The 13,323-nt window shown below is 40.8% G+C and overlaps 2 protein-coding genes across 2 annotated transcripts; one reads left to right on the top strand and one right to left on the bottom strand.

Annotated features, from left to right (window-relative positions):
* The first annotated feature begins 3,468 nt into the window (after window positions 1-3,468).
* gpr27 (G protein-coupled receptor 27) lies at window positions 3,469-6,392 on the top strand. Its single transcript, XM_085273052.1, has one exon. The coding sequence runs from the start codon at window positions 4,303-4,305 to the stop codon at window positions 5,416-5,418; it is 1,116 nt and encodes a 371-aa protein (XP_085129178.1). The 5' UTR covers window positions 3,469-4,302; the 3' UTR covers window positions 5,419-6,392.
* A 3,431-nt stretch (window positions 6,393-9,823) lies between these two features.
* On the bottom strand, window positions 9,824-11,831 carry prok2 (prokineticin 2). The gene is made up of 3 exons (XM_085275508.1): window positions 11,676-11,831; window positions 10,340-10,465; window positions 9,824-9,977 (listed from the first exon to the last, which is right to left on the bottom strand). The coding sequence occupies exons 1-3, from the start codon at window positions 11,829-11,831 to the stop codon at window positions 9,852-9,854; spliced, it is 408 nt and encodes a 135-aa protein (XP_085131634.1). The 3' UTR covers window positions 9,824-9,851.
* Between the last annotated feature and the right edge of the window lie 1,492 nt (window positions 11,832-13,323).

Here is a 13,323-nt window from a genome sequence, read left to right as displayed (position 1 = left end):
AAACCTGCAGGACGCTGGCCCTTGTCGTCCCCCCCCCCCCCCCCCAAAACAAACACACAACTTTAATGTTCTTAGAATACTTGTTTTCAGCTGATTGCTTCTTTTTTTATTATTTTGTTGGCTCCATTTACATATAGGTGATTTTTACACATACTTCACTAAAGATGTATATGCCACCCTGTCTAGACCTCTTGCCCCTCTCCTTCTCCTCCCCCATGTATGATTTTCTAGATCCGGCACTGATGGTATTAGTATCAGATTGGTATTGGATCGATAGAATCGATACTTTGTTTCTATTCTCTAAAGGTGTTTTTATGCTAGCCTTGCAATGTCACATCATGTGGCATGTGCTGTAGCCTACTATGAAAATTTTCGGAACTTGTGTTGACTGTCACGTCTATTTTATTTATAGCCTACGGCACATTTAAACAACAGAAGTGCTTCAGAGACAGGCACATTTACATTCTAGGTCTCCAAAAAAAAAAACAGTTTAAAAACAAAACCTATATTTATTTTTATATATTAGCTAATTATTGTAGAAAGACAAAGACACAGTAATTTAGTGGTCATTAAAATATGTTAAGAATGTGCAAATTGATGATGATTTGTCTCATAAATCATAATCTGCTCTTCCTTACATAGGCTGCATTCATAGGTTAAAAGTATCAGTATTGGTATCAACAACACTGGCGCTGTATGTACTTGGTGTCGTCTCAATACCAAAATTTGCACACAACTAATGTTCATTTCCAGTTCCATATTTTTGTTGTTGGATTTTTCTACAATAGCTTTGCATGATTCACATTCCAAAATACAGCTTCTCACTTCATCGAAAACAAACCTTTCCACTCATTTATAACCCAGCCCTCTCCTTGAGCCAACTCTTTTTCTGATTGGCTGCCCCTCACAAACAGAACATTTGAATCTGGCTTCAGTGCTCACAGTCAAAACTGTGTGCTTGAGATATATTAAGGACTTCACTACTCATTGGTATCATACAGAGCCAAGAGTAGGAAAATAAATCTGTCTAAAAGGCTGATTGTGCAGAGCAGTGGATCTATTTATAACAAACATTGGATTGTTGCACCAAGTACTGATGAAGGGTGTCTACTAGAACAGGAAACAGTGATTCCATGAAATCTGTTCTGTATTTTTCAAGTAAGGCATCTTTTTATTTCACTATCTTTGGTCCAAAACCTCTTGTTGCCTGTTTTTAGGACACTTTGGTTAGGGAAATATTCAAGTTCAGAAATGTCAGTGCAAAGACTTAAATGAGGTCAAGACAGATGTATATATAATTACAGGCTGTTTTGTTTTGCCAAGGTTTTATACTATTTCCACTTTGGGCATTTACTCAGCAGATCTCAGCTTAGCAGCCACTAGATCACTAAGTTTAAACTTTCCACCAAAGCAAACCAGTGCTAAACCTGGACATCTCAAATCTAATAACCAAATATAACAGTTTTAGGGACAAAATTACTTCTACAAATATGAACTTAGCACTTTCTCACTGTTTTACAATCTGTATGATCCTATAACATCTAATCAAAATTCAAAAATTTACCACCTTTATTGTATCTTTATTCCATTGAGATGGAACCATGTGGATGTTCCAGGGGTTTTTATGGGATTTATAATATTTGTATTGCTTGCCTGAACATCCCTCTTTAATTATTCCTTTGGACTTGAATGCATGAATCCCCTAACAAACCAAATATTTGTCTTTACGATAGCTTTGAGGGCTTAAAAGCTGGAGCTCTTATGCTCATTGAACTCAGCATGCAAGCCGGTTGGTTGCAAGGCATGCTGGAAAATCACTGCAGCACGAGCAGCAGGTGCAGTCTAGTCACATGTTAGCTTTAATTAAAAATACACAACCCCTGCTGAGATGGATTTGACTATCCCGTATTTTAGTATGGCCATTCAGTAGGGTTGTGCTGGCCTTTCTTTTTCATGAAGGGTCACCAGATGGTGCTGTTGCAACAAAGTGTTTATCTTTAATTTTTTTTCCAGGATAAAAAACCCACCACATCCTTTAGAAATGCTTAAAAATGCACCAACTTCATCAGACTGAGTGTAAGTGAACTTGCCATTCTAACTTGTGACATGTGTGTCAACTTCGGGGAAACCTCTGGCCCCGCATCAGAATTTAAAACAGTCATTTTCATTTCCTTAAAAAGATTACTATACAACCAATTTAAAGTCAATGTCATTTATAAAAGCAATAAATGACATTTGTTTGAAGGATGCAAAAAATACAAAAATAGAAATCTTAGTCAATGTGATACTTGGCTCGTTAAAAAAAAAACTGTGCAGTGATTTAGGAGATTAGGTTGAACGGTTAATTTAGCATAGCAAGGTAAAAGAGCTTTAATTTAAAAGCAAATGTCTGGCAAGTAACATAAAGTAAATAAATCACAAAATGTCCTAATGAATGGAACACCAAGTTAATATTATACAAATCATTATATTATATATGAATATATTATCAGTTTTTGCTAAATCTTTGTGCCCCATACATTGCACAATTACAGGAGCACTGGTTTCACTGGTTTTAATGATAACCCTGAACACAGGCAATGACAGGAAGCCATTAGTTACTATAAGAGTCTCAACCTTATAATGCTTTACCATGTCCGGGGACACAGGCACACTGGCAACCACATTAGACATCCACTAGAATGAAAATCTAAACACAGCACGATAGAAATAATAGTCACAGCATTAATAACTGAAGCTTTAAAGTAAAACGGTAACGTTACTGATTTTAGTTCGTTCCAGGCACTTAAACAGACAGCTCCACACTCCACAGAGCAATAATCATTCTTGTCAATCTATAATTTGTCTAAAGGACACTTAGTTGGTGCGTTGTAGTGTAATATTTCCACGCTCCAGTCAGGTGGGTACAAAAGAAAGTATCAGCAAAAGTGTTTCATACTTTAAAACATTCATGTAAAAAAATATGAAATGAAAAATGTTTTACAACCATACTCCTGAATATATGTGCAAATAGTAACTTATGGTAACAGCAGCAGATGGTACAGATAATATACTTCCCTGAACATCAAAACTGTGGTAAATGGTTAAATGCACTGATATAAATTACAGACATTCTTTGCATTTGCATGGCTGAAATAAACATCCATTGTACATGTTTACTTCCATGCTATGAAAACAGGATTGATTAGCGCAGCAGAAATGATCATTTAAATGAACTTAATGAACTTTTTGGTGCAAAAAGTTGAATAAAAGTTACAATGTAGACTGTGTAGGCTACTGTGTTTCATACATTTTAAAAATGGTTTTACATGAGAGAGATGGCCACAAAGAAACGTTACATTATGGCCTGTGCATGAGTAGCCTGCATACTGACTTTACAGACCATTCAAGTGTGCTTGTGGACCTCTTGACCCCTGTGCAATTTCTTGATCTCAATAATAATCATTATATAACACGCAGTAAAACATCATCTTTTTTTTTTTATCTCCAAGTGCAGATGTAGGATCAAAGTTCTTTTTTTCTTCACATCCTAAATATAAAACATTGCATAATGTCATAAAGGCGATCTGTCTCTAAGCATTTGCATCTCGTGAGCGCGCAGACACGTGCTACCTATAGCTGGCAGGAGCTGAGACTCCTGACTGATCCCAGGCCTGCTCACTACATGCAGGCGGACGTGCGTCGCATAGACTAGACGCTGCACACACCGACACAGACCCGTAGCCTACTGACGCTTCCACCTCGGTGAGCTTCGACCTCCGCTCAGCTGTGTGCTATTTGCAGTCTCCGTGTGACAGCTATAATTCGGCGTCCTTTTGACGAGGCTGTGGATACGTAAGTGTTGCGCCATGCTGCCGCACAGCTGCTTTTTTTAATTCCTCAAGACGGGAACGGGAGACCTCCGCCATCGGTGAAAATTGAGATGTGTTCTCTGAGCCGCTCGTCTGAACGGATGCTCTCCGAAATGGTGTCTGAAGCTAACCCTGGTCGCCTCTGTCCAGCAGAGATCAGAAGCATAGAGAGGGCTGCTTCTGACGCGCTTTGAGATGAAGGATAAGAAGAAAAAAAGAGACGTGAAATGATTTTTCTTTTTGTTTGTTTTGTTTGGTTCTGTTTTGTTTATGATGGGGATTAATGCGCATCCAGATGGGATTTATTCCTGAGTAGTTTTCAGCTGAAGGGGGCGGCGGATCGTGTTGATTTTGTTCTAAATTCAGACCTGGAAGAGAGAGGGGGGGAAAGGATACCGCTGCTGCTCGTCGGTGAATTGATGTGGGAATACGCGCTACCTGGGCTGCATAGATGGCAAACACAAGCGAGTTAGGAGAGAGCAGCCCGTCCTTACAGAACTATGCGTCCACGGCCTCTGCGGTCAAGCTGGCCTCGCTGGGTCTGATCATGGGCATCAGTCTGCTGGGCAACGCGTCGCTGTCGCTGCTGCTGCTGAAGGACAGCTCGCTGCATAAGGCGCCCTACTATTTCCTGCTGGATCTGTGCCTGGCGGACGTGGTGCGCTCTGCTGTCTGCTTCCCCTTCGTGATGGCATCGATCGGCGGCGGCTCCGCCTGGCCGTACAGCCCCCTGAGCTGCAAGATCGTCGCCTTCATGTCGGTGCTTTTCTGCTTCCACGTCGCCTTCCTGCTCTTCTGCGTCAGCGTCACCCGGTACATGGCGATCGCCCACCACAGGTTCTACTCGAAGCGGATGAATCTGTGTACGTGCGTGGCGGTGATCTGCATGGTGTGGACTCTCTCCGTGGCGATGGCTTTTCCTCCGGTTTTCGACGTGGGCACCTATAAGTTTATCCGTGAGGAGGAGCAGTGCATCTTCGAGCACCGCTACGTGAAGGCGAACGACACCCTGGGCTTCATGCTGATGCTGGCCGTCATCGTGGGGACGACTCATGTGGTTTACATAAAGATGCTGTGCTTCGTTTACGACCACCGCAAGATGAAGCCGGCTCAGCTGGTGCCAGCTATCAGCCAGAACTGGACTTTCCACGGCCCCGGGGCCACCGGGCAAGCCGCCGCCAACTGGATCGCCGGCTTCGGCCGCGGACCGACCCCCCCGACGCTGGTGGGGATCAGACAGGCTTCGCACCCGGGCAACAGGAGACTGCTGGTGCTGGATGAGTTTAAGATGGAGAAGCGCATCGGGAAGATGTACTACATGATTACGCTGACCTTCCTCATTTTGTGGGCGCCCTACATAAGCGCCTGTTACCTGAGGATATTTGTGCGAGGGGCCCCGGTCCCGCAGCTTTACCTGACGGCTGCTGTGTGGATGAGCTTCGCCCAGGCGGGAGCGAACCCCATCATCAGCTTTCTGTTCAACAAGGAGCTCCGGATGAGGCTCCGAGCGTGTTTCCCCTGTTGCCTGGGAACGCAGACACCCATGGAGCCGTACTGTGTCATCTGAACCGCAGCGGGACCCTCAAATACTGCCAAAGTCACGTTTGTGTAGGATTTCAGAATGTACACGGAATAGTTTACCCACATTTCTATCAGTGGCAAAGGGTTTACACGCTATTTTAATCTGACAGAACTTTACTGATGGTGTAAATTCCTGCTATATTTTGCTTTCTGGACTGATTTAACTCACATGAAGCATAATATGTAATGATTTAATTAAAAAGAAATAGGCTGCAGTGTATTGGAGGGTTTTTTGCCTCTCTAGCTGGGTATCATGGGGAAACCACTCTTCATTTTTGCCTCTGCATGTATTTAGGTGTTATTCATTCCAGAGGTAAGACGTAGCACATGCAACTTACATGTGCCCTGTTAAATCCTACCTTTGATGAATGACCTTTTTCCATATCTCCATATTTTACACGAATGTCATTTTGCCTATTTTCTTTGGCTATTAAAAAAAAAAAGAAATATTATCCCAACAAATCAATTTGATGTTGTGGCCCACTGGAAAACTACAAAAAGCAATGCAGAACTACACTTGATCAGACCCCCACCCCCATCCAACATCTGTATCCGCTTTACTTATCAGTCATTTAAATACTAAAGCTAAGACACAGATCACAGTATGTTTTTAATGAAGGCAATATCACATTTGTAAATACTGTAAAGCCCTGCTAACCCCTTCCTCGAGCTTTTTTTTACACCCATATATCCTTGTATAGTTCATAATCTCTCAGAACTCTTTGTGTTGAACGAGGTGTTTGAACTCACTTTAAAAGCATTTCGCAAATTCTTCTTCTCCATCATCTCCTGTGTTGAGCAGGTCGATTTACATTCCCCCAAAGAACATACAGTACATTACAAGCAGCATTCGTTTTCTATGGATGGAACACTGAGAAGAAATGTGAACAATTTGGTGCTTTGAAAAGGACAGTTTCATTCTTTGTATTTCTTAGCAAATAAATAAGAAATGGATGATAAGTTGTTTGACTCAGTCATCTGCATTTAACGGTATCACTCCATTCTTGAATGGCTTGAAGGTAAGCCGTTCCCTAAGAGAGAAATCAGCCCTCACATACCAGACCCACTGTTTAGTATAACAGTATATGTTTGTTTCAATTAAGTTTTTGTAAACTACTTTGATTGGCATGCTAATTTGAGTGTTCATATTGGTGTTTATATATTTATAAGCTGCTGACAGCCCCGATGATGGGTGTGAACTTGCTGCAGTCAGCTACAGATTTTAAAAGGAAGAATATCCCAGCTGAATAAAACTATTTATAGTATATTTTGGCAAACTGGTTGCTAATTGAGTGAATGCATGACCCTGTGAATTCTTTCTGATCTTTAAGGTTTCATAAAGGGGCATGTGAGCAACTTGGTATTGCACCTTCATGCAAAGAGAGTTCTTAAAAGCAACAGAGAGTGAGATGCTTTGTAGGACACATTTTCAGGTGCAATATTCACCATAATGCAACTGAGTGAAAGTGCTATTAGACAATCCCTCCACTGCCCAAATGTCCACTTATTTAAGACCACATTTTCTTTATTCTGTCTCAACCCAAATTCAACACTGGACTTATGTATAGCAATTGGATATAACTGCTTTAACACCATGAAGGAGGGTGCCAGTAAGACTCACTTCATACTTTATTCTTTTACCATTTTAAAACGCTCTTTAATGCTTCTCTCTATTTGAATTTAATTTGTTGCCTGTGAAACAGCTGTTTACAACTGGAATCTCTGATGAAATCTCTTTAATGTTATCTAGTATTAAACAAAAGATAAGGCTAGTGGGGTGTTGAGAAGACATAAACTTGTGTCTTTTGATCCATTCAAATCCCCAGGAGTGTCTGTAAATGTGTGTGGAGAGTTGCAAAATTGTAACTCTGTCCCTGTGTGCATTTTTGAATGCGTACAAGAAACAACAAGAAACGAGAAATAAATAAATCCGTGGATGTATAAAGATTAGCATATGTGAGAAATAAATGTTAATGTGCTTTAATTATGAGTCGAAACTGTTAGTTAGCTTTCTAAGCTGTAAATTGATCTGAATTTGTAGCCTTTGCTTGTGATTTGAGGTAAAATCTTCACAACAGACATTACATTGAGTTTTACTCATGTGTACAATTATAACTCAGATCTGAGGGCGTGCATGCCTCCTTCCACACACATTTGCAAACAACGGCATAACAACCACACCCCCCACCTCCCTTCTCTGTGCACGGGTGAACATCAGGTTTAAATGGAGAATATAAAGAGACACCTTTGCTCTTTGATTCTGACAGTCTGACACCGACCCTGACATTTACCACCAATTTGCCTATCATTGAAGAAATCTCCCGTCGAGCTAATTACAGCCGGCGGGAATACCTCACGTCAGTTTCACGTCACAATGTCAGTGTGTCGGCAAATTGTTACCATGTATACATGACAAACTGCTCGTAGCTGTTTAGTTTAAAGGCCAGAGGTTTGATTTAAACCTTTAAAAAAGTCTGACAGACTCGGTGTCAACTAACTGCTCATTAAACAGTTAAACAGTTTCCAACCGTGTTTTAATCAAACTCAATCAAGCTCCTGATTGATTCAGCAATAGCTGTTTTGCTAATTGGCATTGGCCTTGATGAATAATAATAATAATAAAGACATCTCTTTGCTTTATGAAGTTTTTTCTGAGCTTCAGTCCTTTTCGTTCTATCAAAAGCAGTATACCAGGTTCCTCGACACACTGTCTGCCTTCAGTGCATCTATAACCATTAACATCACATCATGCATGACTGTTCAGGACAGCTGGTTCTGCTCTGCTGACAGCGTGCAGAGGTCTCACAGCATCGTTTCTGTGGCTCCACAGCTGCAGGAAGATCCTCACCTGCACGTGCTCTCATGCGATGCAGATACAGGGTGGGTATTTTTAGGTACACAATGTTGTCTTCAGGGCACGCAGGCTGCATTGTGAAGCTGGGGAATTATGATTCCTGCTACCTGGATTTTCCTGCTGGCTTTGCTAGAGACCTTCTCATTCTAGCCAACCCCTAAGCAAACCACAGTGACCTCTGTCATCCTTAATGGGTTTTACAAAAACACTGTTTGGACAGATGGAGGTATAGCTGTTTCAAAATGGTACGCTCAACTGAGTATTCAAGTATTCGATCAGTATTCTTGTAGCACCTCATTGATTTAGCTTGTTCCTCCTTCTTGTTAAACACCTGGTGACTACATTACCCACAATTCAGATGCTACTGCTAACAGGGAGGGCTGAGTATGGTCACCACCTTTGAACATCTTTCATTTTCAGAGTGGTCTTCAGCTTCACCTAAGGCTGGCTCAGGTAACACCATGATTTCACTTGCTACCTTTTTTCAGCTTTATGTGTAAACCCTTTAAGACTTCTAGTGATTATTGTTTTTTCTTACTTCCATACTTACTTTTTCACTCCATCATTGGTCATCATCACTGGACTTGGTTAGCTCAGCTGCCTCAGAACTGTAGATGTTAATTTTGATATACTGCAAGTCACAGAAATGCAGCCAACACATTTAAGAGGCAAGAACCTGGTAATGTTTGACATTTAAACTTCCTGGAAGCCCTGATTTTAATATTTTTTTAAGCTTTAGACAGTCAAGTCATATTTTGAAGTTGTTGCGCAGCTAAGAGAGCGTTTCAAGTTGGTTGAATGATCTTCACAGCCACAGAAGACCAATATCTGTTATAAAAATGGGAGATATGAGTCACTGCTTTACACACTGGGCGAATCTAATTTTAGCCTTAAGCCTTGAAGAAATCACAGCCTGACAGTGATTAATTTCATAGCAGTCTCTGTGTTTCCTGGTGGTGTAAACGCTGCTGTTGTGGTGAGTGTGAATTTTAAAAAAAGCACCTTTGTATTTTAGCAGCAATTAAAATGTTCTCCACGGTTCTTGTTTTGGTATTTTGTGGTTGGAAAAGTGATTAAGCATGAAAAAAACAAAGTCACTTCTATGTTTCAGTTATGACTGGATAATGAAACTGTAACACACAGTGAGCATCACTCAGCAGGCATGTCATTTCATTACTGCTGCAATAACACGTGTTTCTTCTCATGCTTCCCAAAAGGGCAACTGCAAGCTCACCAAGAACTTAAACGATGTTAAAGTATGAGTCTTAACAATGCTGGCGTGTCCCTTTGGGCATTTTATTCATAGACGATATTGTTAAATAAAATAAACTAATCAAAGAAATCAATCCCTGAATTTATACTTGTATTATTTTTGGTTTATCTCAAAGTGAAATGTCAAAATGTATTTTAGGTAGCGTAAGATCCAAAAGGACAAGAGGGTTTTCCTTTAAATGGATGGTTTAATTTGAGCCAATAGGGTGACGCGTTGTTAAATATATCTCTTTATTCCAAATAAAAAAGGCTTTTAAAGGCAGATAAAATATTTACAGTGTAAATGCAGGTCCTCAGAGGTAGAAGTCAGGATACTTGTAGGGTGAGAGACATTTGGATTTGCCTTCCATGATGGTAATACATGACAGGTTCGGCAAACAGGGGCAGGTATGATGAAGCCTTTTGCCAAAGAAGGGAACCTAGAGGGAGAGAATTATGAGGTGCTGGTTACAGGTTCGTCAGCCATAATGGATGGTTGGAAAACAGAGGCAGAGGCGTTGTTTTACGGCCTCCTGTGTGAATTTCTGCCGCCTCTTCTCATGCCCTCCTGCATCATCACTGACACCAGCAGTCAAATCAAATCAAATCAAATCACTTTTATTGTCACATCACATGTGCAGGCACACTGGCACAGCACATGCGAGTGAAATTCTTGTGTGCGAGCCCCACAAGCAACAGAGATGTGCAAACGCAACAACACAAACGAGCAAAATACAAGAATGGCCAACCTGAAACTAATAAATATATGTACAATCAGTCAGGCTGTTATAGAAACTCTCACCTTGTGGCTCAGAGGATGACAGTCCTCTCCTTCCTGTCCCATGGGCGTACACATACGCAGGCTGCGAATCCACAAACTCACTGCACAGCACATCCCTCCTCCACACTGGGAGTCCCTTTCACAGGCCTACAAACACACGCACACACACACACACACACACACACACACACACACACACACACACACACACACACGTACTACGTATGAAAAAGACAGCTCGATTTTGTCAGGTGTGTAAAAGTTCTGCAAACACCCATCAGTGTTTTCTCCAGTCTAATCAAAGGAAAGATGTACTGACTTTATGTAATTATAGCATGCACACATAAAAAATGCAGTCAAGCAGAATTATGGTAGCGTTAACAGGAAAAGGCTGGCGAGAAATGTGATAGCAGCTGAGGCGCGATTACACACTGCAGTGCATTGTGCTGTATTTTGAGCGTGTGATTACACTTGCAGTCATACCTCAGCAAAACAAAAAAAAAGCTTTAGAACTGCTGGTGATTTTACCGCTTGGAGTGTAGAGCTGAGAAGCTGAGTGACAGCTCTCGCTTTAGATGAGATGAAGGGAACACAATGAAGAGGAACAGAAGTGATTTCATGTGACAGATGCGGATGGAAATCACTTTCTGTTTCATGGCTGCGCGCTCCTCTCTCAATTCACAATGAGCGACACAGAGTGAGAGGGCTGTGGTGACAGACAGGGCTGTTTTATTGGAAGGGTGTGGATGTAAGATTTGACTCGGATAGCAAAATGATCAAAAAGGATGCAGAGGCATTGGAGTTTAGAAATGAAATGAGTTTATTAATGGAAAAACTGGTCATCAACCGCCATGCTTCAGAATCTGAAATGACACACAGTATGTGTAATTGGTCATTTAGGTGTTGTTATTGTTATATATGGATGCTTTGCTTTGCTGGGTGGTCAGATACAAGGAATATTTTGTCTTTGATTTTTTTTTCTATTACAGTATTAAAAATGCAAATTAATGTATATATAACATACATTTACATATTCTATTAACAGATTTTTCTTATCTATCTATCTATGGGGATGAATTGTCAGATGAAAAAAAATACAAGTGAATGATAAATGTCACAATGAAGAACTATGTATTTTATATCTACCTGTGTGCATGTGTATGTGTGTGTAGATAGACAGATATAGATAAAGATATTTGAAGTGTTTGAAGTTTGATATGTATAGATAACCCTATATTGCCCATTATTACAAGGCTAATTTGTAGCAGTGTCCATGAAAAACTATCAAAGAAAAACAAAGCATCTGCCTAATCGTTTTATTTACCCATGAAGTATGTACCTGTTTGGCTGTACTTACCCCTGTGATTACGGCTGAAGATCCGTGGGACACAAACAACAGCGAGAAGAGCAGTAAGAAGAAAGACCTCATGATGAAGCGATGTCTTTGTGTTCCTGTGCCCGCCAGGGTTACAAGTAAGGATGCTGAGGCTGATGGACCTTCCTGCATGTGCATCCGTCACAGACTGCAAAGCCAAGTGGCCTCCAAATCCGTGTGTTGAGGGCTGGCATTGGTTTATAAACCCAGCCCGCCATTCAGAAACTCCGTGACTCACTCACACAGCACTGCCTTGGAGGACTTTTTTTTTAAAGAAAGAAAGAAAGAAAGAAAGAAAGATAAATTGTCCAAGAATGTCCCTTCCTTTATTTGTTCTGACGGCGCTCTGTGCCTGCATTATTATTTCACATTCTCATAGCAAAAGTGAAGGTTATGTTGCCTTCGTACATGCTAAAGCTGGGCAGAAATCAATACAAAACCGTAGTAGCATTGTTGTAGTTTTGTGTCACGTTCTTCACAATTTTCCTTTTCAGATTGCAAGGCCACAGTTATAAAATGTCCTTTTCAACCAACTCGCAACGCAGTTCACAATAAAAGCCACCGTCGTTCATGGACGAGAATTTTTGAGATACTGAAATAAAAAATCTCTGGAGTTGTACAGTTTGCAGATTATTTTAAACTGCGATTTCTATTACAGAAGTAATACAAGGATAACAGGTGTCATTAAAATGTATTAAGTACTTGTATTCCAGTAGTTCAGCTTGATGCGAATATCAACCTGACCAATCCCACAACGTCTGTGTGGTTTAAATAATGTGAAATTTTAAAAATGTGATGAGAAAAGTCCTCTGCGTCTATACTGAAAAAGTTTTAATTCTTTGTGTTGTTTTCGGGACAAATTAAGACACATGGCGACAAAACAACACCTTGTGTTCTGAAAACCTGTTAACTTCTGACTTTATGATCTTGTAGACTGCAACACAACAGCCACTCAGACAGCTAATAAATAACTGAAATACGCTTTGACTGAAGTGCTCCATAATAGCACTTAATCTTTTGGCAGCTATATTCACTTCATAATTATTTAATCAGTTTGTATTGTTAAGACATTTGAAAAAGCTGATTATTGGCTAAAGTAAATTTTGAAGGCTGATGTGGAGCAGCATTTCAAACAAGTGCAGATGGACCGGGCAGGCATCCTGTGGAGGCCTTGGTTTAGTGTACGGTAGAAACGACTGTGTGCAATCGCCTGAAGTCACCGGAGCACAGGAACCCGACTGACATGGCCAATCAACGCTCGGCGAGCTAAATCTGTCTTCATCACAACTCTGCAGACTGACACTGATGACTGACTCACACTGGTAGACATGCAACGAAGTGCCAGAAATCTATTGTTCCTGTTACAATCATTGCAATGAACAATTCAAATCCCATTAAGTCAGATTAGTTTTATAGCATAAAAAACAACAGTTCCCATCCACCCATCTGTCCAGCCATTCATACATACACACATCCGGACTTACAGCAAACTTAGCATCACCCATCAATCTTTATACAAGTCTTTAGATTGTTGGAGAAACCAGAAGTAGTTAGACAGAACCAACACAGGTATATGCAGCCACGCTGACAGGCTGTGGGCCCAAATGGATAAAATGAATAAATATGAAGA

Source organism: Mchenga conophoros, linkage group LG5 (assembly GCF_057382185.1).
Source record: "Mchenga conophoros isolate Kocher_MC1m ecotype Shallow Benthic linkage group LG5, M_conophoros_male_GT1.1, whole genome shotgun sequence".
NCBI classification, from domain to species: Eukaryota; Metazoa; Chordata; class Actinopteri; order Cichliformes; family Cichlidae; genus Mchenga; species Mchenga conophoros.
This window is presented reverse-complemented; position numbering and strand designations above follow the sequence as displayed.